Source organism: Mesocricetus auratus, unplaced genomic scaffold, assembly GCF_017639785.1.
Source record: "Mesocricetus auratus isolate SY011 unplaced genomic scaffold, BCM_Maur_2.0 Super-Scaffold_100014, whole genome shotgun sequence".
Classification (NCBI taxonomy): Eukaryota; Metazoa; Chordata; class Mammalia; order Rodentia; family Cricetidae; genus Mesocricetus; species Mesocricetus auratus.
Window position 1 is genome coordinate 10,574,562 of NW_024429197.1, and position 26,532 is coordinate 10,601,093.

At 48.5% G+C, this 26,532-nt stretch overlaps 1 protein-coding gene across 1 annotated transcript; it reads left to right on the plus strand.

The window, feature by feature from the left end:
• Positions 1–9,554: 9,554 nt before the first annotated feature.
• Positions 9,555–24,862, plus strand: Themis2 (thymocyte selection associated family member 2). Its single transcript, XM_013120182.3, has 6 exons — positions 9,555–9,988; positions 14,862–15,002; positions 18,700–19,110; positions 20,622–21,709; positions 23,375–23,525; positions 23,882–24,862. Exons 1-6 carry the CDS (start codon positions 9,895–9,897, stop codon positions 23,959–23,961), a joined length of 1,965 nt encoding a protein of 654 aa, XP_012975636.2. The 5' UTR covers positions 9,555–9,894; the 3' UTR covers positions 23,962–24,862.
• The last annotated feature ends 1,670 nt before the right edge of the window (positions 24,863–26,532 follow it).

Sequence of the window (26,532 nt, forward strand, 5' to 3'; positions counted from 1 at the left end):
ATACAGAGAAACCCTGTCTCGAAAAACCAAAAAAAAAAAAAGGGAAGTTGGTCATAACAATCTCCTGAAACAGAGGCATGGTTGCCAGGTGGACACAACGAAGTAGTCACAGCAAAGTGGTCACAAGGTGGGGGTCGTCATATCGAGGTCGTCATATCGAGGTGGTCATATCGAGGTCGTCATATCAAGGTCGTCATATCAAGGTGGTCATATCAAGGTCGTCATATCGAGGTGGTCATATCGAGGTGGTCATATCAAGGTCGTCATATCAAGGTGGTCATATCAAGGTGGTCATATCGAGGTCGTCATATCAAGGTGGTCATATCGAGGTGGTCATATCGAGGTGGTCATATCGAGGTGGTCATATCAAGGTGGTCATATCAAGGTCGTCATATCAAGGTGGTCATATCAAGGTGGTCATATCGAGGTGGTCATATCAAGGTGGTCATATCAAGGTGGTCATATCAAGGTGGTCATATCAAGGTCGTCATATCAAGGTGGTCATATCGAGGTGGTCATATCAAGGTGGTCATATCGAGGTGGTCATATCAAGGTGGTCATATCGAGGTGGTCATATCGAGGTGGTCATATCAAGGTGGTCATATCGAGGTGGTCATATCAAGGTGGTCATATCGAGGTGGTCATATCAAGGTAGTCATAACAAGGTGGTCTCACTGTGAAAGCTGTGGGAGAGTTCAAGTGGAACTTTTTGTCTAGGTGTGGGGTGAAGCTCAGTAAGTAAGACATTTATAAATGTAAGTATGAGGATAATAATGAGTGATCCAGGGGAGGCCACGGAGAGGGAGCCAGAAACCCATACTCAGGAGGGGGCTTATGGTTGAAATTTTTGGAACCTGTCTCTAGGCTCCGTCTCAAACCCATTGGGGTTTGTTGGTGGAGAAACAGCACTGTTTGTGGAGGAGGTCACAGATCCCATTCTGCAGCTGCCCAGGAGCTGATGCTAATCTGAGGTTCTTTGGAGAGCTGTTGGGACATAGAGGTTAACAGATGCCTAGAGGATCTCAGTGCAGCTGTTTCGGTTCTGGTCCCTAAAACAATGTCCAGAGTAACAAGAAGAGGCATGAGTGGGACAGCTCAGTGGCCTTGGTCTACAGAGTGGGTTCCAGGACAGCCAGAGCTACACAGAGAAACCTGCCCCCAAAAAACAAACAAGCAAAGCAAAGAAGCATATGTAACTCCCATCCCAGGATCCAACACCGTCTTCTGGCCTCCAGAGGCCCTGCATGGGCGTGGTGCACCAACAACACATGGGCAAAAGACCCAGACACAAAAAATCGAAAGGTGGAAAAAACCTTTTTAAAAGTCTGTGTGTACACACATGTGTCAGGCACCTACAGAGCCAGAAGAGGGCATCGGATCTCCTGGAACTGGAGTTCTGGTTCATGGTGAACCACGAATTGTGAAAGCTGGGAACTGAATCTGAGTCCTTGGCAAGAGCAGCAAGTGCTCTTAACCACCAAGCCCCACAGGGCTCTTCTTTCTCTCTCTTATCCTCTCCTCCCCTCTCTTCCTCCCCTCCCCTCCCCTCCCCTCCCCTCCCCTCCTCTTCTTTTCTGAGACTGTGTTTCACTATGTAGCCCTAACTGGCTGACATCGAGCCAGCTGTGTAGACAAGGCTGTGTAGATAGTGTTGGCTTTAATTTCTGTCTCCTGGGTGCTGAGATTAAAGATATCACCACCACACCAGGCTTTTCCCAGACTTTTATATATCAAGTTTTATTAAATATTTTTAGATTGCAAAAAATAAAAAAAGTATGGTAAAATACACATAACAAAATTTACAATTGGTTTTTTCAGAGGTGAAGAGAAAACGCAGGGCTTCAGAACATCCCAACTAAGCTATGCCCTGCAACAGGGAAGTGCAAAATTATGTTCTGCAATACATCTCTAGAACTTTCTGTTCTTGCACAACTGAAATTCTTCCCCATTGAGCAGCACTCCGCCCCATTCCCACCTCGGCCTCTGCTTATCTTCACCCAGCCCTCTGTCTCTGTGGCTTTGGCCGCTGTGGCTACAGCTTCCGCATGTGAGTGGAGTCCCGTGCGAGATATGCGTAGGCCTCGTGTTAGTTATCTCCAGCCCGCGTCCCCCTTTCAACAGATTTGATTTCCCCCCCAGTGTGTGAAGTCTACATTTCGTTATCGTCTCATCCTTTTGGCTACCGTGAACATGTTGTGCAAATGTCTCTTGCAACTCTTTCAATTCTTTTGTTTTAGGCTTATTCTATTTTTGTGTGCATGACTATTTTGCCTGTATGTATGTATTGTACCACATATGTGCCTGGTGCCAGAAGAGGGCATCAGATCTCCTAGAACAGGAGTTACAGATGCTTGTGAAACACCATGCAGATGCTGGCATCTGAACCCAGGTCCTCTGAGCGAGTTCTAAACTTCCTCCATTTTACGAGCTGGGCAAGTTTCACTTTCTTAAGCACTTTATTAATCAACAGCACCCTGACTGCAGGGGTGAGGCGAGAGAGTGCACAAGGCCTGAGTCAGCCCCACAGTATCTAAAAGCTCAAAAAAGGACAATAGCCGTAACCCCTGACACAGGCCTGGACTCACCCAAATGTGCCCAGCTATGGGAAAACAAAAACAAAAGTGTATTAAAGTAACTGCTGCTTGTTTGGCCAATCACGTTAGAAATGACAAAATGACATAGCTGTTCCTGGAATTTCCCCAAATACTAGAATAAACACTGTTTGTCTTTATGTACTAATTAAGTCTGGAGTCTTCCTACAATGATTCTCAGACCCCTACACTCTGCAAGAGCAGCAAAGGCTCTTAACCACTGAGTCATCAGTCCAGGTCCTTACTTTCAATTCTCTTGGGTTCGTCATTCCTTTGTTGTTGTTTGGTTTTGTGTTTTTTCTGAGAGCTGTCCTGGAACTCACTCTGTAGACCAGGCTGACCTTGAACTCAGAGATCCACCTGCCTCTGCGTCCCTGCTGGGATGAAAGGCGTGCACCACCTGGCTGATTTGTTAAGATAGGATTTTGCTGTGCAGCCCAGACTGACCTTGAACCTTCAGGATGCTGAGATTACAGGTGTGTGTTGCCACTGGCTCAGAGGTATCTATAAGCAAACGGCAGACTTTAGCACGTGTGTAGGTGTGGCAGCAGTATCGTGGTGGCATGTGGAGGTCGGAGGACCCCCACCTCACATGGGTTCCAGGGATGGTGCCCAGGTGGCCAGGCTTGCCTAGCAAGTGTTTTACCCGTGGAGCCATCTCTTAACCACAAGTTATTATCTTTTTTTTATGTAATCGCTGCTAAGAGGAGCCACAGCTGCCTCCCTGAACCTCAGAAATGACAGGAAGGTTTGGGGTGGTAAGGAAATGAAATTTGACCCCTTCCTCAGAATGAGGCCCCTGTCTGGTACTGGCAGGCACAGGGGTGCAGTCCCTTACTGAGAGGTTCGTCTGGCACAGTGAGCAGGGGTGTGGTTTGTCCCAGTTAGGGGTGACAGGTGCACAGAGTCCTCTGGACGGGCTGAGGGTGCAGTTTCTGGATTCTGTTAGGCACCAGCAAAACAGGGAAGGAAAAAAGCCCTCTGCCCTCCTACCCGCTTTCTCAGACCCACTCGAAGGTTTCGCTTTGAGTCCCAGCTCTGCCCTTCCCCAGGGCCTCTGGTCCAGGCCCTGCCCCCAGTCCTGAGAAGCACCTGCCTGGCCCTTGCAATTCAAATACCCAACTGGTATTTCACCATTGTTACAGTGCATTGACTGACAGAAGGACATTTTACAAAAGAGCAAGCAGAGTTTACTCAGGTGGCAGCTAAGTGAAGACAGAGGAGACCCAGGGATTTTTCCAGGACAGTGGTGGGAAAATGGTGGTTGGGGGACAGGAAGTAACCTGTCAGTGTGAGCATGCATGGTGCATTTCATTATCTGCTCTCCATGCCCCCGGCGACAAGTGGTTTTGTTTGTTTGTTTGTTTGTTTGTTTGGTTGATTGGTTGGTTGGTTGGTTGGTTGGTTGGTTGGTTGGTTGGTTTTTCCAGACAGGGCTTCTCAGTGTAGACTTGGCTGTCCTGGAACTCACTCTGTATACCAGGCTTGTCTTGAACTCATAGAGATCCACCTGCCTCTGCCTCCTGAGTGCTGGGATTAAAGGCATGTGTCACCACCTCCAGACACAACAGGTGTTCTTTATGCTTCCAAACTTGGTACTTTTCAAAATGACTTATTTTTAAATTATGCGTATGTGTATGGGTCTCTCTCTCTCTGAGTGTGTGTGTGTGTACATGCGCACACTCAAGCGCGTGCATGTGCGCACTTGTACCCCATTAGCCAGAAGGGGGTGTCAGGTCCCCTGGAGCTGGAGTCAGGCATTAGCATGGGTGCTGGGAACAAAATCAGGTCCTAAATCAGTACATTCTTAACTGCTGAGCCATCTCTCCAGCCCCTAAACATGGTGGTTTTTAAAATCAACTAAAAGCAAGTAGACTCAATGGCGACTTCCCAGTAGTTTTTGTTGTCTGTTTTCGGGGTACTGGAGATAATGACCCAAGATCTCACTCATGCTAAGTAAGCATTCCACCTCTGAAGTGCACCCTAGCCAGCTCTGCTTGCCATGTGTGAGGCTCTGAGGTTAACTCTAAGAGCCTCAAAAAGGACTTGTCAGGCTTTGTTTTGAGAGCCAGTGTCTCAGCCAGGCAGTGGTGGCACAAGACTTTAATCCCATTACTCGGGTGGCAGATTTCTGAGTTCGAGGCCAACCTGGTCTACAAAGTGAGTTCCAGGACAGCCAGGACTGTTCCACAGAGAAACTATGTCTCAAAAAGCAAAACAAAGCAGAAGAAAGAAAAGAAAAATGAAGACACTGTCCCTGTATAACTCTGACTAGCCTTTAACTCGATCTATAAACCAGGTTGGCCTGGAACTCACAGATATCTGCTTGCCATTGCCTTCCAAGTGCTGGAATTAGCAGAATGCCTCACCAGCCTTGCGAAAAATAAGTAACATATACCATCTATATTTTCAGGCAGGGTCTTAAGTATCTCACTGTGTAGCTGAGAATGACACTGAATCCTGATCCTCCTGCCTCCACGCTTGGTGTATACAGTGCTGGGGAGTGAACTCATGGCTTTCTGCATGCTGGGAAGGAAGGATTCTGTTAACTGAGCTACAGACCCAGCCACAAGAGACATTTTGGTTTTTTGAGACAGGGTTTCTCTGTGTAGCCCTGACTGTCCTGGAACTCACTCTGTAGACCAGGCTGACCTCAAACTCATAGAGATCCACCAACTCTGCCTCCTGAGCGCTGGAATTAAAGTTTAATAGTGTACATCACCATGCCTGGCTTAAAGATTTAAGTGTGCATGCGTGAGTGCATGCATGAGTGTGTGTGTGTGTGTGTGTGTGTGTGTCTTCTGGAACTGTAGTTACAGGGAGTCCTGAGCTGACTGACTTGAGTGCTGGGACCTGTGATTGGGTCCTCGGAAGAGCAGCCAGTGTTCTTAACCACTGGGTCAACCCTCCAGCCTCAAGAATAATTGTTCTTTATAGTGGAATGGTTAAAGACATGTCAGCACCATTTAAACTTCATTTATTTCTACTTTGTGTGCTTTGATGTTTTGCCTGTGTGTATGTGTGAAGTTGCCAGATCTCTCTAGCCCCCCAAGAAGAATTCTTTAAACTTGGAGATCTCTCGTTCTTGGGGGTTTCTCTCACTTCTCGATTTCTTACTTTTCTGCGGTAATTAATAACAAAGCCTGCCTCTGCTTTGTATAAACAGTGGGAGGGAGGGCTGGAGAGATGGTTCAGTGGTTAAGAGCACTGCTGTTCTTACAGAGGACACAGGCTGGGGTCTTAGCACCTACATGGTGCCTCACAATTGCCTGTAACTCCAGTTCCAGGGGATTTGACACCCTCTTCTGACCTCTGTGGGCACAAGACACACATGCTGGTAAAACATGAAATAAGTAAATCTCAAAAGAATTTATTTTATTTCATGTGCAGTGGTGCATGTATGTCAGGTCCCCTGGAACTAGACAGTTGTAAGCTGAGCTGCCAGTGTGGGTGCTGGGAATTGAACCCAGGTTCAGGTCCTCAGGAAGAGAAGCCAGTGCTCTTAACCTCTGGGCCATCTCTCCAGCTCCCAACTTTTGTTTTTGTGTGTGTGTGTTTTAAGTAAAGCTGGAACCTGAGTGTTTGTAATCCTAGCATTTGGAAGACTGAGGCAGGAGAGTCATTAGTTTCAGACCAGCCTGAGCTACAAAATCCATCTTAAAATTAATAAAATAAAATACAAAGTGAATTTAAAAAGAAATAAGAAATAAAAAGAATCTAAGTGCATGCCTTTAATCCCACCACTCGGGAGGCAGAGGCAGGCGAATCTCTGTGAGTTCGAGACCAGCCTGGTCTACAAGAGCTAGTTCCAGGACGGTCTCCAAAGCCACAGAGAAACTCTGTCTCAAAAAACCAGGGAAAAAATTTTTTTTAAAAATGTATATATATATAAACAGGCTTGGCTAGATAAGCCACTGTTGTTCTGTGTCACCATCCCCCAAGCATCCTTGAGTCTGCAGGGGCCTCCCTTCCCCTCTGCCTTGTTTTCCCTTCCTCCCTCCTCCTTCCCCCACCTCTCCTCCTCCCCCTCTCCTCTCCCCCTCTCCCCCTCCTCCTTCTCTCTCCTCCCCCTCTCCTTTCCCCCCTCTCCTCCTCTCCCCTTCTCATTCCTCCCACCCCTCCCCCTCCTTCCTCCTTCCATCCTCACTAACCCTGTAAAGATGGGGGGTTTTCCCTGATCTCCCCTGCACCCCATGTCCCATGACCCTTGTTGAGTGACTGCTCACAATATCTGTTAATATGGAAATACTCAAGCCATTATGGAAAACTCTAGAAAACAGTTAAGAGACAACAGTTAGCCTTTCACCACCAGGGTTCCAGAAACTTTGAGAACTTCTGTTTCTCCATTTGCACATTTTTCAACCACAAGGAGGTCAGTTTCTATCCCATATTATTTCCTAAAACAGAAGGCGGGGTATTAGGAGAAATTGTGGGGGATTTTTTTGTTTTGTTTTTGTTGTTTGTTTTTTGGTTTTTCGAGACAGGGTTTCTCTGTGGCTTTGGAGGCTGTCCTGGAACTCTCTCTGTAGACCAGGCTGGCCTGGAACACACAGAGATCCGCCTGCCTCTGCCTCCCGAGTGCTTGGATTAAAGGCATGCGCCACCAATGCCAGGCTTTGTTTTGTTTTTGACATACTGTCTCATGTTGTGTATTCTGGCCATGGGCCAGATACCCAGGGATTACCTGCACTCCTGGCTTCCCAAGGCCTGTGCCACTGCGCCTTAGGAGGTGTTTGACCTGCACTTGTTCAGAAGCTATGGGTGTCCGAGAGAGGTAGGTGTCAGCCCTGTATCACTGTAAGTGTCCAGGCAGAGGGCCACAGTAAATCTGGGGTGGGCAAGGCAATCTATCTTCTTCCTCAGACTCAAAGGGTAAGGGTGTGTACCTCCTAGAGACCCCAGACTACACAAGATAGCTGTGGTACCCTGTTTGGACTTGGAGTACTGTGGGAGAGGCGTCTGGGCTGCTCACAGCTGGGAAAGTGGCACAGTTTTTAACATCTTCCTGGCCTGAAGTAGTGGTACCTGCCTGTTATCCTGGGAGGAGGAAGAGGCACCAAGAGCTCCAGGTTCTCATAGGAGCCTTCCTCAGCTACACAGTGAGTGCAAGGTCAGTCTGGGCTACATGAAATTCTGCCTCAAAAACCCCAAACAGGATGTAGCTCACTTGGTAGACTGCTTGCCTGGAATGAATGAAGCCTGGGATTTGATCCTCAGCACCTCATAAGTGTGTGTGTGGCCACACATGCTTTGGGATGTGGAGGCAGGAAGATGAGGCGTTCAAGTCATCCTCAGCTACATCGTGAGTCTGAGTACAGTCTGTGCTGAGGAGACATTATCACACACCACTCACACATACATAGCACACATCACACACATACCACACCACACCCACATACCACACCATACACACACACACACCACACCACACTCACATACACAAGCATAAATACACCACACCCACATGCCACACACCACACTCACACACACAAACCACAAGCACACACACCCCAAAAGCACACACCACACATACATATATATACAAACACCATAACACACACACACACACCATATCATACACATATACACCACATACACAACACACACACACCACAACACACACATGCACACCCACATACCACACACACACACACACACACACACCACAAGCACACATACCCCAAAAGCACACACCACACATACATATATATACAAACACCATAACACACACATACACACCATATCATACACATATACACCACATACACAACACACACACACCACAACACACACATGCACACCCACATACCACACACACACACACACACCACAAGCACACATACCCCAAAAGCACACACCACACATACATATATATACAAACACCATAACACACACATACACACCATATCATACACATATACACCACATACACAACACACACACACCACAACACACACATGCACACCCACATACCACACACACACACACACACCACAAGCACACATACCCCAAAAGCACACACCACACATACATATATATACAAACACCATAACACACACATACACACCATATCATACACATATACACCACATACACAACACACACACACACCACAACACACACATACACACCATATCATACACATATACACCACATACACAACACACACACACACCACAACACACACATGCACACCCACATACCACACACACACACACACACACACACACCAGGTGCATGCACGCACAAGTCAGTTTTCTGGGTATCAAATTATCAAGTCTTGAACTTAAGTCTGCATCATGGGGCCAAAGTCAAGGAAGGTGTAGGAATTGTCATGGTTGTTTTTTTGTTTTTTTGTTTTTTGTTTTTTTGTCAATTTGATCTAAGCTAGAAACCTAGAAACTTCAGTTAAGGAAATACCTTAATGGATTGGTTGACTGTAGATGGATTTGTAGTGCATTCTTTTGACTTATGATAGATGTGGTTGGGTCCAGACCATGGGGTGGGGTAGTACCGACCCTGGGCAAATGGTCATGAGTTGTGTAAGAAGGCAAGCTGAGCCAGGCAGCAGCGGCATACCGCTTTAATCCTGGCGCTCGGGAGGGGAGGCAGGCAGCAGCGGCATACCGCTTTAATCCTGGCGCTCGGGAGGGGAGGCAGGCAGCAGCGGCATACCGCTTTAATCCTGGCGCTCGGGAGGGGAGGCAGGCAGCAGCGGCATACCGCTTTAATCCTGGCGCTCGGGAGGGGAGGCAGAGGCAGAGGCAGAGGCAGGCGGATCTCTGTGAGTTCAAGGCCAGCCTGGTCTGCAGAGCGAGCTCTAGGGCAGGCTCCAAAGCCACAGAGAAACCCTGTCTCAAGAAAGAAAGGGAGAGAGGGGGAGGGAGGGGGGAGGGAGTGAGAGTGCGAGCGAGCAAGAGCTGCATTCCTTTATGGCTTCTGTATCAGTTCTAACCTCCAGGTTCTGGTCTTGAGTTCTGCTCAGACTTCCCTCGTGATGGAGTGCGATCGCAGAGCTGTAAGCTGAAGTGAACCCTTTCCTCCCAAGTTGCTTTTGGCCGTGGCATTTTATCCCAACAGTAGAAAATTTAACTAAGAAAGGATTCAACTTTAGAGATGAGGAGACAGGTCAGGGGGATAAAGTCCTAACGCCGGAGTTCGGATGTTAGCGATCACCACAGGGTTCTTACCAAGACTCGGGGGACGTGGTCGCGTGGGCGTGGTCTCGTCACTGGGCGTGGTTTCCGGGCTCTCCACTGCAAGCTGCAGACTCGGACTTCGGAGCACTAACTAGCCTAGGACCATGGAGCCGGTGCCGCTGCAGGACTTCGCCAGCCGCCTGGACCCCGCCTCCCTTCCGCGCGTGCTGCGGGTCTGCTCTGGAGTCTACCTTGAAGGTGAGCGGGCCGTGGGGGAAGCAGCCAGGCACGGTGGATCATGCCTGTAATCTCAACACTGAGGATCTGAGGCAGGAGCATTGGCACAGATTTGAGGCTACTGGCCTATATGGGTTCAAGGTCAGTCTGGTAGAGTGAGACCCTGAGGAAGTTGGAGTTTGAATTAGAATGCTGCCTCTGCTCCGAGCTTTATGAGTTCGCACTAAAAACCACCTCCTTGCACCTCGGCTTTTGTCCTGTGGGTGATGAGAAGTCGGTGAGTTAGCACAGAAACTGGGTGGCAGCGAGGCAAGGACAAATGAACAACCTAGGAAGCCGCGCCTCAAGCAACAAGAACAATTATAACAATAAAAGGATACATTAGTAAATGGAGATCACTTGTCCACTGTGCTAGGCGGGCTCTAGGGCGTTCGCCATAGTTTTTGGTTTGTTTGCTTGTAAGAGAGAGAGGGTCTTGTTTTGTAGCCCAGGCTGGCCTCAGACTTGCAGTGATCCTTTTGCCTCTGCCTGAAATGGCCATGCCTGGGTCGCTGTTGCTCCTTTTTCTTTCTCTCTCTTTCCCGTTTTTTCTCCCTTCTCTAGTCTTCTCTCCCTTTCTTCAGGGTCCAACCCAGGGCCCTGAGCTCCAACCACTGAGTTCATTATTTAAGCCCGGGCTCAGCCCTCCCACTGGGCTCTGGCTCCTTGCCTTAGTCTCCCTGGCTGTCTTGCTAGAGGTCGGTCATCTCCTCATTTCTGTTTGAATGGTCCTTCCTCCAGGGAGCCTCCTTGACTTGCACACCTGCTTTTCCTCACAGAGTTCCTGGTTCATAGCAGAGAAGAGATGGGCATATCAGGGACACAGTGCCCAGTTATGGCTCAAAACAGCAAGTGACCAAGGACTGACCACTTGGGTAGGGGAGGAGGCGAAGGGATGTAGTGGATGAGAGACCCCCTTGGCTGCTCTGTGGAGGGAGGAGCCATATCCCCCAGTGAAAAGAGGGCGGCAGAGAAGAGAGTGAAGGTAGATTCGGGGATGCAGGCTCCTTCCTCTGAGAACAAGCCTCTGGTGAGAGCCTGTCTGACCCTGCTCTCCAGAGTGAGGGAAGCCGGCACTGCCACAGCAGCTGCCAGCAAGGGGTTCTGATGGCCGAGTGGACTCAGGAGGGTCCACACCTCACAGTGCGTCTTCGGGATCCACTGAAATCTGATGGGTCCCTGACATAGTCATCTGAGGTCTGTTTGTCCTTTCTCCAGTCTAGAACGTCCTCCCAGTACCCCTTACTCACCTCTGACACAATACTCGAGTTTCCTCATCCGGGCTGACGTGGGGTGGTGGGAAGTGGCACAAGTTGGGGTGATGTGACCAGAGACATGTCACGGGCTGTGGATATGCAAATGAGGTTACGTGGGAGGTAGATGGCCACAGGGGCCGGGTAGGCAAAATGTGGTAAGTAGCAGACCCTGTGGTTAGGAATTCCAGGTGTGGAGGACTTGACACCCCAAGTTCCTCCTCCTGCCGCCCTCTCCCTCTTCCAACTCCCACATTCACACCATGCTGGAGACAGGTCCTGCATGTATATCCTAGACCAGCAATCTAACACCAAGCTAACTAACATCCTTAATCCGTCTTTGGTTTAAGACAAGCTCTTCTTGTGTAATTCAGACTTCTCCTGCCTAAGTTTCCTGAATGGTGTGGTTGCTGACGTGTTTCTCCACCGTGGGTCTTATGAACTTTTGTTTACATTTACTTACCGTATGTCGGGGAGCACATGTGTGTCACGGTGTGCATGTGAAGGTCAGAGGACAACTTTTGGGAGTCAATTTTCTTCCACTACCTGGGACTTTGGAATGAAGTAGTCTCTACCTGCCAATATCTTCCTGTTTTTTGGTATTTTTGAGGCAGGGTTTCATGTAGCCCAGGCTGGCCTAGAGCTCTCTATTTAGCCCAGGATATCCCGAGTTCTTGTTTTTTTTTTTTTGTTTGTTTGTTTTTTGTTTTTTCGAGACAGGGTTTCTCTGTAGCTTTGGAGGCTGTCCTGGAACTCACTTTGTAGACCAGGCTGGCCTCGAACTCACAGAGATCCGCCTGCCTCTGCCTCCCGAGTGCTGGGTTTAAAGGCGTGCGCCACCAACGCCCGGCCTGTCCCGAGTTCTTGATCTTCCTGTTTACTGATCATTTGGAGGGACTGACACCACTTCTCTGAGCTGTCATTTTTAGGAAAGAGAAACTGTCACTATTTATTTAGCAAAGGGAAATTGCTGGCCCCTGTTCCCCAAAGGGCAGTCATGCATCTTCAGGGCATCGAAGCATCAGTAGAAGTTGATGGAGGCAGGGTTGGTGTATACAACCCGGTGGCTAATTCAAGGCCAGGTATATATAGTCTCCCCTGCCGGAAGGTCCGCACCCTGACATTGTATCAACTGTGGGCTTGGAGCGGGGTTTACAGCAGCCCCGCTGGGGACGTCCTGGGGACGTGGCTGTCAGGTGGCCTCAAGGCCCTGCCAGCTACAGTTTCCCATCCTCTACCAGCTGGATGGGGACCGCGCCCATGCTGCACTGTGAGATCTTCCAGCGTTCTCCACGGCTTAGCCCTTTGCATCAGTCAAGTGGGCTGCTGAACCCAGAGGTGGCTCAGAACCTCAACCTCCCCCACTTCCTCTAAGAGGAACTCACTGGGCTGGAAAGCTGGCTGGTGGGCAGGGTGGTGGGGTGGTCACTGCCAACACTGCCAACCTGAATTCAATCGTGGGTCTCCCTGGAAGGAGAGAACTCCTCCCAAGAGTTGCCCTGACTTCTACACCCATGCAGTGGAATGTACTCAAGACAAGCCGAAAAGTTTGAAAAAAAAACAAACAAAAAGTTAAAAAGCAACTCATCTGGACTGGGGGGGTGTGGCTCAGTTGGTAGAGTGCTCACCTATCGTGCATGAACCCCTAGATTTGATTCCCAGTGTTGCAAAGAACCCGGCATGGTGGCACACCACTTGCCTTTTGAGTATTGGAAGGTAGAGGCAGGAGGAACAGAAAGTTCGATGTCATCTTTGATATAGAGTTCCCAGGCCAACCTGAAGTACAGGAGAGCTGTTTCATAAATAAATAAAGGCATGCAACTCACTCATCTGAAGTAGAAAGCAGGGTGTTGGACGAACTAGGTACCCACCTGGCCCTCTGTATCTACATGGAGTATACTTACTGCGAGCCTGATAGGGAGATGGGATTTACAGGGCTATTTGCTGTTTCGTGGGTGGAAAACACCCTCAGAGGCTGCAGTGATGCTGAGAATGGACCAGCCCTGGCTGCACTTGGGAAGAACGGGGGCCACCAGGGCTGTGTCTCACGGTCAGTGGAGAGGTCGTAAGCTGTCTAAGGATAGCCAGTAGAGCCTGCTGCCCTTCTGCTGTTGTGTTTTCTTTTACTCTAGCCCCATCTTAGAATGCCAAAATGTAGGCGGTTTTTGTTTGTTTTGTTTTTTATTCTTAATTCTTTGCTCTTTGACTCAGGTCTTTTGAGGACCCACCACCCAGCTCCCAAATAAATCACACACAGAGTTGTATTCTTTTTTTTAAGATTTTATTTATTTATTATGTATACAACATTTTGCACACCAGAAGAGGGCACCAGATCTCATAACAGATGGTTGTGAGTCACCGTGTGGTTGCTGGGAATTGAACTCAGGACCTCTGGAAGAGCAGTTAGTGCTCTTAACCTCTGAGCCATCTCTCCAGCCCCAGAGTTGTATTCTTATTTATGAAAGCCTGGCCTTATCTTGGTTTGTTTCTTCCCAGCTTTTCTTTTTTTTTTTTTTTTTTTTTTTGGTTTTTCGAGACAGGGTTTCTCTGTATTGTTTTGGAGGCTGTCCTGGAACTCACTCTGTAGACCAGGCTGGCCTCGAACTCACAGAGATCCGCCTGCCTCTGCCTCCCGAGTGCTCTTCCCAGCTTTTCTTTTTCCTTCTTTCTTTCTTTCTTTGTTTTTTTTTGGGGGGGTTGTCTTGTTTTGTTTTGTTTTTGTTTTTGTTTTTTGAGACAGGGTTTCTCTGTATCGTTTTGGAGCCTGTCCTGGAAATTGCTCGGTAGGCCAGGCTGGCCTCGAACTCACAGAGATCCGCCTGCCTCTGCCTCCCAAGTGCTGGGATTAAAGGCATGCGCCACCAACACCCGGCTTTTCCCAGATTTTCTAAACTTAAATTATCCCAACTACCTTTTGCTTCTGGGATTTTCCTTTTCTTCTACATATCTTACTTTCACTCTTACTCTGTGATGTATTTCCTGTTTACTCAGGTAATACTATACCCTTCTGGGGTCTTTGGAGTTAAAGACTAGATAGTTATAGTCGCAGCTCTTCCTAGTTATGATAGAAAGTAAATTAGGTGTAAAACATTGGATTCAGTAAGATAGGATAGATAATGCAGTATGGTCTTTGAATGTGCTAACTACAAGAGGACTGACTATTGTAAATGAGCCAGGCGTTGGTGGCGCACGCCTTTAGTCCCAGCACTTGGGAGGTAGAGGCAGGTGGATCTCTGTGAGTTCGAGACCAGCCTGGACTACCAAGCGAGTTCCAGGACAACCTCCAAAGCCACAGAGAAACCCTGTCTCGAAAAACCAAAAATAAATAAATAAATAAATAAAATACCTGATGGTCTAATAAAGCACTGAACAGCCAATAGCGAGGCAGGAGAAAGGATGAGCAGGGTGATAGGCAGAGAGTATAAACAAAAGGAAGAGACTAAGTGAGAGGAGCTAGGTAGATGCTAACCAGCTCACCCAGTCCAGCCACAAAGTAAGAGTGACAGTAAGATGTACAGAAGTAAGAAAAGGGAAAAGCCCAGAGGCAAAAGGTAATCGGGATCATTTAAGTTTAGAAAAGCTGGGAGTGTGTGTCTCTACAGGTTCCGTCTACGAACTTTTTGGGAGTGAGTGTTGCCTCTCCACGGGGGACCTGATCAAGGTCACCCATGTTCATCTTCAGAAGGTAGTCTGTGAAAACCCAGAGACGGGTCAGACCTTGGAGCTCAACCCCAACTTCACAGGTAAGGTGTGCACCTCTGCCTCCCCACCTGTCCTGGTATCCTGTAATATATCTTCAGTCACTTGTGGGTGGGTTTGCCTCTTCTAGTGTCGTTCCGTTCCTCTGGCTTTGCATATAAGGGTGACATATCTACTGTTTATGTAGCTGCAAGGCCAAGGACACATTCAGGGTGCATCCTTGAGGATGCCCTGAACCTTGTGGAGTGAATTCTACTTGGTCTTAATAAAAACAAAAACCTGGAGTCAGATATTGGGGTAAATGCTGAAAGATCAGAGAAATAAAGGAGCTGGCCACTAGAGAGACTTCTCACCTCTACTGAATCCTCATACGGAAGGGGTTAAGCTCCTGTCTCTACAAATCCCCAGACTGAATGGGCCAGAGATCCTGCCTCCACCCACCTTGTATTCCTCCTCCCCTCCCGAGTGCTGGGATTAAAGATGTTCGCCACACTGCCTGGCCTCTGTGGTTAACTAGTGACTAGCTCCACCTCTGATCTTCAGGCAAACTTTGTTGGAGCACAAACAAAATGTCACCACAAAGCCTGGCATGACCCTGCCGTCTTCTGATCACATCTGCCTGCAGGTCTTCAGGTTTTGATCTCTGTTTGCTCATACATTCATTCTTCAAACATCTAATGACACCCATGTGTGCCAGGCCCAATGGGAAGCTGGGTGTGGACTCAGGATGGACTAGACTGTTCTGGAGAAAGGCAAGGGTTCATGAAGCAGGTACCAGCTCTGCATGGGGTGACCTGCCCTCCAGGGTCTACAGATCCAGGAGCAGGAGGCCCCAAGACAAGGGAGTTGACATGTGCCCATTCGGTGCCTAAGAAATCTCAAGGGAAACAGGTTGGTGGCACATTCCTATTCCTGGATTTTAGCATAGGGGAGGTAGAGGCTAAATAAAGATCAGGAATTTGAGGCCAACCTTAGCTACCTAGCAAGTCTAGGATGCATGAGACACTGTCTCAAAAAGGGTCAAAGCCTGAAGATACAGCTCAGTTGATAGAATGTTTCTCTAGTATATGTGAGGTCCTGGGTCCTATCCCCAGCATTGTATAAACCAGCTGTGGTAGTGGCACATGCCTGAATCCCAGAATTTAGACGGCAGAGGCAGGAAGAGCACAAGTAGGTCTCATGCCTGGGAAATGATCAGCAGCAGACACTTGCTGCCTCCCCTGATGATTCAAGTTCAATTCCCGGGACCTACATGGTAGGAGAGAGTGACTCCTACAAGTAATCCCCATGCGACCTCCACGAACGGGCTGTAGCATACACATGCATACATACATCTGACCTCCACGCATGTGCCATAGATGTACATGCATACATATATACACTAGATAAATGTGATTCCTTTTATTTTATTTCATTTTGTTGAGACAAGGTCTTGCTATACAACCTTAGTTGTCCTGGAACTCACTCACTCTGTACACCAGGCTGGCCTCAAACTCATAGAGATCTGCCTCCCGAGTGCTGAGACTGAAGGTGTGCACCACCATGCCTAACTTAAATGTGATTAAAAAAATTTACTTAAATCTTTAAAAAAAGATGGGATGGAGGGAGGGAGGGAGAGAGGGAAGGAGGGAAAGAAAGAAAGAACCCTCAAATCACAGGAGAATCACCTCATTTGAATATCTGAAAAGCCCCAGGCTCTTCAGCACTTTCACAAGAGAAGTGTGTCAGCCTAACCTAGAGGAGCTATTCTACTCATCTCCCACCACCTGCTGTAAGCGCGCGCATGCGTGTGTGTGCGTGTGTGTGTGCGTATGTGCGTGCATGTGTGTGTGTGTGTGTATTCTATATTTACACATGTCACTTCTTCAAATCTACCATCAAGTCCAAGGGCTCATAATAGAGAAGGAAGCTGAGGCCACCCAGGCTGCTCCCAGCCACAGACAACAGACCTCCTGTTCCATAATAACGAGCCCCTTGGGGGTTACTTTTTCTGCTTTCTTGGCTAGCTTGCTTGTTTTTGAGACAGGGTCTCATGGATCTCATGCTGACCTTGAAATCCAAATAAATCTTTAATTTTTTCTGGGGGGGGGGTGGGAGTTTGAGACAGGGTTTCTCTGTGTAGCACTAGCTGTCCTGGAACTAGCTCTTGTAGACCAGGCTTACCTCGAACTCACAGAGATCCACCTACCTCTGTCTCCCTCCTGAGTGCTGGGATTAAAGGTATATGCCACCATTCTCCCTAATTTGTTTATTTTTGGGGGGACAGGGGTTCAAGACAGGGTTTCTCTGTGGCTTTGGAGGCTGTCTTGGAGGCTGTCCTGGAACAAGCTCTTTTTTTTTTTTTAAAGATTTATTTATTATGAATACAACATCCTGCCTCCATGTATGTCTGCACACCAGAAGAGGGCACCAGATCTCATTATGGATGGTTGTGAGCCACCATGTGGTTGCTGGGAATTGAACTCAGGACCTCTGGAAGAGCAGTTGGTGCTCTTAACCTCTGAGCCATCTCTCCAGCCCTGGAACTAGCTCTTGTAGACCAAGCTGGTCTCAAACTCACAGAGATCTGCCTACCACTGTTTCTTAAGTGCTGGGATTAAAGGTGTGCGCCACCACCACCTGACTTCCTTATTTATTTATTTATTTATTTAATTTTTTTTTTTTTTTATTTTTTGGTTTTTACGAGACAGGGTTTCTCTGTGGCTTTGGAGGCTGTCGGTCCAGCCTGGCCTCGAACTCACAGAGATCCGCCTGCCTCTGCCTCCCGAGTGCTGGGATTAAAGGCGTGCGCCACCACTGCCCAGCTATTTATTTATTTTAAAGATTTCTTTATTATGTATACAGTGTTCTGCCTGTATGTATCCCTGCAGGTCAGAAGAGGGCACCAGATCTCATTACAGATGGTTGCGAGCCACCATGTGGTTGCTGGGAATTAAACTCAGGACTTCTGGAAGAGCAGTCAATGCTCTTAACCTCTGAGCCATCTCTCCAGCTCCCCCTCCCCCCCATTTTTTTGTTTTTTTTGGTTTTTTGAGACAAGGTTTCTCTGTGGCTTTGGAGGCTATCCTGGAACGAGCTCTTGTAGACCAGGCTGGCCTCGAACTCACAGAGATCCGCCTGCCTCTGCCTCCCAAGTGCTGGGATTAAAGGCGTGCGCCACCAACGCCTGGCCTCCCCCCCATTTATTTTTAAGTTTAAAAAAATCACATTTGGGTTGGAGAGATGGCTCAGAGGTTAAGAGCACTGGCTGCATTTCCAGAGGCCCTAAATTCAATTCCTGGTAACCACATGGTGGCTCACAACTATCTGTAATGAGATCCAGTGCCCTCTTCTGGCCTGTAGGCAGAACACTGGGGTTCTAATTTGGCACAGAGAGACAATGGTGCTGCCTCAGGATGGAGAGAGAGACTGGATGTGTGGGCTTGGAGCTATAGGGGAGGTGTCTGAAGGAAAGAGTGATGAGTTGGCCAAGTTGGAGACAGAGGTCAGAAAAGAGGGAAATCATGGTGTGTGTGTGTGTCTATGTGTTACAGCATGTGCCCTTATTCTCTTCTCTGTGTCCCCTGTGTCACCATTCCTGTTCCCCACTATCTATTCACACACTGTCACCCAGCCTCATTCATAGACCTTTGGTCTAGATGTGCAGGCTCTAGGAGGGATTCTCGCTGGCTTGTCTGCAGAACCTGGCTCAGCAAAGGCTTGCCCTTCCCCCACTCTCCCTCCCTCTGCTGACTCCCACAGGCCTCTTCAGCACACTCACCAGCCTGCAGAGCTACAGAACCCTGGAGGAGCTCGTCTCTGCCATGCCCCAGACCTCCACACGGTGGCCCATTTGCTTCAAGTCAACTGAAAGAATTGTCACAGAGGCCACAGTGGTACCTGCGGGTCAGCTGCTCAGGCTCGAAGCTGTGGAAATACACCATGGGACCCAGTATGCACGCTGTGTCCAGGACTCAAAGACCCAGGAGATCATCCATTATCTGCCCCTTTCCCAGAAGGGAACCTTCTGGAGATGCAAGCCTGGTGCCCCACAAACCCTGCTCGAAATCCTGCAGGACCCAGCTAATCAGGGCCTTATGCTCACCTGCCCCAGCCTACCCTGGCGCTCGGTGATCCTGAAGTCCGAGTACATGCTCCAGGCAGTGATGCACAGTGAGTTACCTGGGCAGGCGGGCAGGCAGGAGTGGTTGGGAGCTGCACAGTTCAAAGATTCCCCTGACTCTGCGTAGTCTGGGGCTCCAGCTTGTTTACCCAGTGTTTGCAATGTAACAATACAGATGCCCAGTGAAACGGGAAATAATGGTGTAAGAAGAGATAGGAAAATAGTATGAACACACCCAAGGTCCCTCATGCTTTACAGAGTTGGCTAAGGTTAGATCCCACACTAGCCAGGGCTACAAAGATGCTGTCTCAAAACTGCAAAAACAAAACAATTAATTAAAGGGGGGGGGGGGAGACAGCAAGCCACGCGGTGGCTTACAACCATCTGTAATGAGCTCTGGTGCCCTCTTCTGGCCTTCAGGCATACATGCAGGCAGAACACTGTCTACATAATAAATAAATCTTAAAAAAAAAAAAGGCGGGAGTAGCCCAGGCTAGTCTGCAACTCCTAATCCTCCTACCTACCTCCAAGTCAAGTGCTGGAGTATATGGGTGTGGCCACACCTGGTTAAAACAAAACAAAACAAACCCGAAGCTTAAAAAATTATTCTTTTTTAGAGATGCATATGCATGGCATGGTAAAGTAGATTTTGTTTATGGAGAAGAAAGGAAAAGGAAATACCCTCCCAGATCCCTCTTGAAAAAGCAAACTTGAGGAGGTCTAGGTGTCCTGTTTCCCCACTGCAAGCATTTTAGCTGCTAGAATTCACACCACCCCTAGCTTGGTCACCTTTTCCATCCCTACTGTTTCAATTTAAGCATCACACACTGACTTCCCTTAAACATAGCACACCCCTTATATTACACTTCTGCAACATTATGACATCCTTAGCTAGTATGTTAATTTGTTTTATCTTATTGTATTCTGAGATAAAATATTATTTATCATTATTTTATCTCATGTAGCCTGGCTAGCCTTGAATTCCCGATCATCCTGGTTCCACGTCCCAAGCTCTGAGATTGTAATGGTGTACCACCACACCTGGCTCATGGGCTTTTTATTCTAATACGGAGTTCTTAGATTACTTTATGTGTATGGGTGTCTGGGCTGAATGCATATCTGTGCAGCATGTGCGTGCCTGGTGCCCATGGAGGTCAGAATCGGGCGTCAGATCCACCTGGAACTGGAGTTACCCTGTCAGGCGGTTCACAGCCTCCTGTAATGCCAGCCCCTGCAGGATCCAACTCCCCTGGCCTCTGTGGTCACCTGCACTCACATGCACAAATCTATACACAGTTATAAGTAATAAAAACAAGTATAGCCGGGCATTGGTGCCACACACCTTTAATCCCAGCACTCGGGAGGCAGAGGCAAGCGGATCTCTTAAAATTAAAAGAAATTAAGATTAAGAAATAAAAAGAGGCTGAAGAAAGATTGGGCAAAAATATCTAGTACAGTAGGAAAATGATTTTTGGAAAGAAAAGATGAAACAGGCTCAAAGCTGGGGTGGGGGCCACCATGGGGTGCTATGCTGCACCCCTGAACTGCCTTCTCCCCACAGTGCGCCGCACCATTGCCAAGATCCCATCCAGCCTGGAGGTGGAGGTAGAAGACGTCACCGCCTCCTCCCAGCATATCCACTTCATCAAGCCACTGCTGCTGAGCGAGGTCCTGGCCCAGGGAGGCCCCTTCCCTATGACCACAGAGATCCTGGAGGTTCCTGAGGGCCCTCCCATCTTCCTCAACCCGTGGGTGGGCTCCCTACGCAAAGGCCAGAAACTCTGCATCTACGGGCCAGCCTCGCCACCCTGGCGGGTCGTGGCCACAAGCAAGAGCCGAAGGGTTCCCAGATACTTTATCCTCTCTGGGGCCTACCAGGGCAAGCTGAGGCGGAGGCCAAGGGAGTTCCCCACGGCCTATGACCTTTTGGGTGCTCTCCAGCCAGGCCGACCCCTCCGGGTGGTGGCCACAAAAGACTGTGATGGGAACGAAGAGGAGAATCCTGAATTTTCTTTCCTGGCCGTGGGTGACCGGCTGGAGGTGCTGAGGCAAGGCCAGGTCTGTGGGACACAGGGCCAGGACATAGATGTCTTGGTATGTCAGCGGCTGAGTGAGCAGGCAGGGGAGGAAGAGGAGGAGTTGGGAGAGGAAGAGGAGGAAGGAGAGAACACAGAACAGATTCTGCTACCCCTCTACCTCTCTGGTGCCTTTGTGGAGGAGGTGAGTGATAGCCGGCGCTATAGCCTAGCAGATCTCACTGCCCAGCTCTCCCTGCCCTGTGAGGTCAAGGTGGTGGCCAAGGATGCCCAGGAACTTTCTGACCCTCTGGTCTCCTTCCCGGGCCTGCGGCTGGAGGAGAAGATCACAGAACCCTTTTTGGTGGTAGGCCTGGACTCCCAGCCAGAAATGCGCTTTGAGATTCCTCCCCGGTGGCTGGACCTGACTGTGATGGAAGCTGAGGGGCAGCCAGGCCAGGTGGCTGAACCACGCTCTGTCGCTAGGGTGGAGGAACTGTCAGAAGGTTTCTACTACAGTCTCCGGAAGCTGCCGGCCTCTGAGAGCCAAGCTCCTCCACCCAGGCCCCCAAAGAGCAAGGGTGTCAGTGAGCAGAAGCAGAGAAATCAGAGCTGCAAGGAGGCCAGTGTGAAGGTACGCACAGCACCTATCATTAAGTTCTAGTCTTTATACCAGTTATTCCCACCCAGGCCTCATAATCTTGAAGTTGGTGTAATTACCAGTATTTTATGATTGAGACAATGAGCATTGAGCCAGGCAGTGGTGGCGCACGCCTTTAGTCCCAGCACTCAGAAGGCAGAGGCAGGTGGATCTCTGTGAGTCAGAGACCAGCCTGGTCTACAAGAGCTACTTCTAGAATAGCCTCCAAAGCCACAGAGAAACCCTGCCTCGGGGGAAAAAATAAATAAGAGGATTGGGACTCCGACATGCTCCCAAAGTGGGAGTTTCTAAACTGAAGGCCTGGGCTTGTGTGTGAGCCTTCTAAGTTCCTGGGACTTTTGCTGTCACCTTGCTGACATGCCCATGTGGAGCATCTGTTCTTACAATAGCTCTTAGGATGGCCTCCTGTCCTGATTTGTTTTATGTGGCTGTGATAAAATGTCCCAAGTTAAAAGCAACATAGAGGAGGAAGGTCTGTTTGAGTACAATTCCAGGTTAGAGCCTTTCACTGCAGGGAAGTCACAGAGACAGGCTTAAGACAGCTGGCCATACCACATCCAGTCAGGAGTAGAAAGAATCTGACAAATGTATACCGCCTGCTAGCTCTTTTGATGGTTTTCTTTACTTTATACAGTTCAGAGTCCAGCGCAGGGAATGGGTGTCACCCACAGTGGGCCTGTTTGTCCAACATTGATTGGCAGTCAAGACAATCACCCACAGACATACCCACAGGCTAACCTGATCTAGATAATTCCTCATTGAAACTCTCTTCCCAGGTAGTTCTAGGTTATGCCAAATTGGCAGTTAAAACTAACCAGCATGGCTCCTAAGTCTTTCTCTGGCTGTCTGCTGGGCAGTGTTGAAACCTTCGGTGGCTCCACATGGCATCAGGGTCCTTCATTAACTGACTCCAGCTGGCACCCCTGGGCCACCTTCCACCACTTTGTATTCCCAACTTCAGCCACAGAGGCTCTGGGTTGGCACATGGGAGAGTATGGGTCACAGAATTCACGTGACCCATGTCACTTTCAACTCACTGTACTGTAAGCTCTCTGCCTAAAAAGACAGTTGGGCAGGATAAGGGGGGCAGAGAGCAGAAATTCCAAGTCCCCAAGACTGGTGGGCACTGCTGAATAAGCCAAGGAGAATGGGGATGCTCTCTCTCTCTCTCTCTCTCTCTCTCTGATGCTCTCTCTCTCTGATGCTCTCTCTCTCTCTCTCTCTCTCTCTCTCTCTCTCTCTCTCTCTCTCTCTCTCTCTCTCTCTCTCTCTCTCTCTCTCTCTCGAGCTGAGACAAGTCACCTGAGCTCATATAGATAGGAGGTGGCAGGGCTGGGTTTGAACTCGGCCCTGACTGCAATGCCTATGTGCCCGAGTGACCTATCAGAAGCATTTTTTGTGAACACAACATACTGTTTTGAGACCTCAGGAGGCCTGCATTTATTATCCTGTAGCCTGTGGCAGCGGGAGTTAAAAAGATGAATCCCGAGGAACTCCTGTCCATGAGAAGCCTGACCCAGAAAAACAGACAGAAAGTGGCACTGTTGGCAAACTCCATCTCATGGGCTTGACAGCTGATCTCCTACCTTTTCTGATTTCTAGTTTTTTATTTATTTTTTTGTTTTGTTTCCTGCTCAGTCTCAGGTTATAGGACAACAGCAATCCTACCCACAGCCTGAACCCAAGGCGAAGACCTTGGAAGAGCTCCCCAAGGACAAATCAAATTTGTACAGCAAGATTCCTGTCCATAAAAAAGACCTTAAGTCCAAAACCCAAACACAGGATTCAGGTAAGTCCTTTGGCTCCTCAGGCCCCTCTCCCACCTCTGCTAGCTCTACCTGGGGGACCCTACGGTGGCCCTAGTTTAAAGCCAAGCTTGTACAGAGTGGGTTGGGTGAGAAGGTCTGTGGTCTTTCTCCCTAGACTCCACATCCTAGCAATGAAATGAGGCCAGTCCCAGACACAATGTACTCGTATGACAAACAGAACAGTAAAATGGCCGCAGTGTTTAAAGAAAATGAATTGTGGTTTCTGGGCTGTAGAGTTTGGCCAAGCCCTTCCCTGTCAATGGGAGGAAACTGAAAAGGGGAAGGAACTAGCCTAACGACAAAGATTTGAATGACCTGGCTGTCTTTTCTTCTTCAGTGCTGGGCAAATACTCCATAACTGAGTCATATCCCCTGTCTGACTCAGATATAGATGACCACGACTATGAAGAAATTTGAGGTGCTGGGGAGCCACACTTCCCAGCTGCTGCTGTACATGAAGTTGGGATACCAGCTAACTCTTGGGAGACCTGGGGCAAAGTCACATGTTGGCACAGAACTGAAATGGGACAGACACTATTCCCACCTCCTATGGGTTCCAGATTCCTGCCTCTGCCTGGTCCCGGGAGGTTGCGAGAAACCATTCAAGTTCTGTTCGCTCCTGTGCTCAGCAGTTGTCCCACAACTGGGCGCAGAAAAGATTCAAACGAGACCACCAGCTTCAGCAATGCCTGCTCCCGGTAAAGGGACCTCAGTCCTCATTGCACACCCTGCTCTACCACTTCTGCAGTCCAGGCTCTGGGCCTGGGGCAGACAGCATTCTCATGTTGGTAGAATCTAGCTCACGACAGCACACAGTCAATGGGCTTGTATGAATAAATGTGGGAATTTGCCTCCAAGAACAAAATCTTAGGTAGGACTTTAGTTCTCAAGATCCGTTAGTGGAACTAGGAGAGCTAATTTACATAGAAGGACCAGAGAGAGCTGGGCGGTGGTGGCGCACGCCTTTAATACCAGCACTTGGGAGGCAGAGGCAGGTGGATCTCTGTAAGTTCGAGGCCGGACTGGACTGACAGCCTCCAAAACAATACAGAGAAACCCTGTCTCGTAAAACAAAACAAAACAAAAAAACAAAAAAAAAGGACCAGAGAGATGGCTCAGTGATTAAGAGCCCTTTGCTGCTCTTGCAGAGGATCCAAGTTCAGTTCCCAGCTCGTACATCAGGTATCTCATAACTGCCCGTAACTCCAACTCCAGGGTATCCAACATCTGCTTCTGAATTCTGTGGGCACTGCACTCATGTGCAAAACCCTGCCCCCCAACACAAAAATAAGACACAATTAAAAAAGCTTAAAGCTGGGTTTGGTGGTATACAACTTTAATCTCAGTACTCTGGTGGAAAAAGAGGCAGGTGAATATATGTGAGTTCAAGGCCAGCCTGATCTACATATTTATTAAGGAAAAAAAAGGGCTGGAGAGATGGCTCAGAGCTTAAGAGCACTGGCTGATCTTCCAGAAGTCCTGAGTTTAATTCCCAGCAACCACATGGTGGCTCACAACCATCTATAATAAGATCTGGCGCCCTTTCTGGCATGAAAGTGTATATGCAGGTAAAATACTGTATACATGAGAAATAAATATTAAAAAAAAAGAACAATCTATGGTGTCACATGGGAATCTCACTAGGCTCAGTATAGGTTAAATGAGGTTTATTCAGATTACACTTACACAAGAGGCTGCCACAGGTTTCCAGCGCCAAGGATCCTTCCAAGCTATTTCCTATGACCCAGCCAGCAGCACAAAAGAGCATGCCTGTCAGACCTAAATCCCCCACCTCACTTAACGCACCTGTGACCACACCCCAGGGCCACAGGTGTGTAGTTAGATCTCTGGCTACACTATGGAGACCCAAAGCTGTGGAAATCTGGCATGTTTTTGAAAATTATTATTTTACGTGCATTGGTATTTTGCCTGCATGTAAGTCTGTGTAAGGGTGCCAGATCCCCTGGAACTGGAGTTAAACAGGTGTGTGCTAGGAAGTGAACCCAGGTCCTCTGGAGGAGCAGTCAGTGCTCTTAACAACTGAGTCATCTCTCCAGCCCTGTGGCATGCTTTAAGTGGTACTGTGACACTGTTAAAGCTGCTAAAGCAACAGAATAAAATGACATGCGCTTCTGTATTAATAATTTATTAAGTCTTACCTGAGTACCAGACCCTTTAGAAACCATATCCAAACCTTGAACTCTTGGAGAGAAACACTGGCCTGATTTTAAAGATTGGGACAGGCCGGGCGGTGGTGGCACATGCCTTTAATCCCAGCACTCGGGAGGCAGAGGCAGGCGGATCTCTGTGAGTTCGAGACCAGCCTGGTCTACCGAGCGAGTTCCAGGACAGCCTCCAAAACAATACAGAGAAACCCTGCCTCAAAAAACCCAAAAAGAAAAAAAGAAAAGATTGGGAAACAGGCTTAGTGATTGATGGTCTGGGGAGATGGACCAGCACAATGGTTAAGGAGAGGGCTCCAAAAGGCAAGTCTAGATTAGGTTCCCAGCATACCATGTACCAAATGCCAATTTCAGCCACTTGTTTCACCTTAGGCTTTAGTTTCATGACATCTACAGATGGTTCTAAGGATCAACTGAGGTCTGTACAAGGCATTTGTGTACTTGGCACTCACTGTTAGTATCACTGTTACCAAGCCACACTAGCACAATATCACAAAGCTGTGTCTTCAGTCTCTGGTTTCCATGATGCCTGCACTCTCATCATGGAATTCACTGGAAAAAAAAAAAAAAAAAAAGCTGCCAGGCAGTGATGGACAGACAGGCAGATCTCTGAGTTCAAGGCCAGCCTGGTCTACAGAACAAATTCCAGGATTAGGCTCCAAAGCTAGAGAAATCCTGTCTCAAAAATAGAAAAAAAAAAAGCTGACTCCCTGGACTCTGGGCCCAACAGTGTTTGACAGCCACTGTCCAGAAGCAGAGATAAGAGGGTAAATATAAACCTTAGTTTCTACAAGCTGGAAAAGTC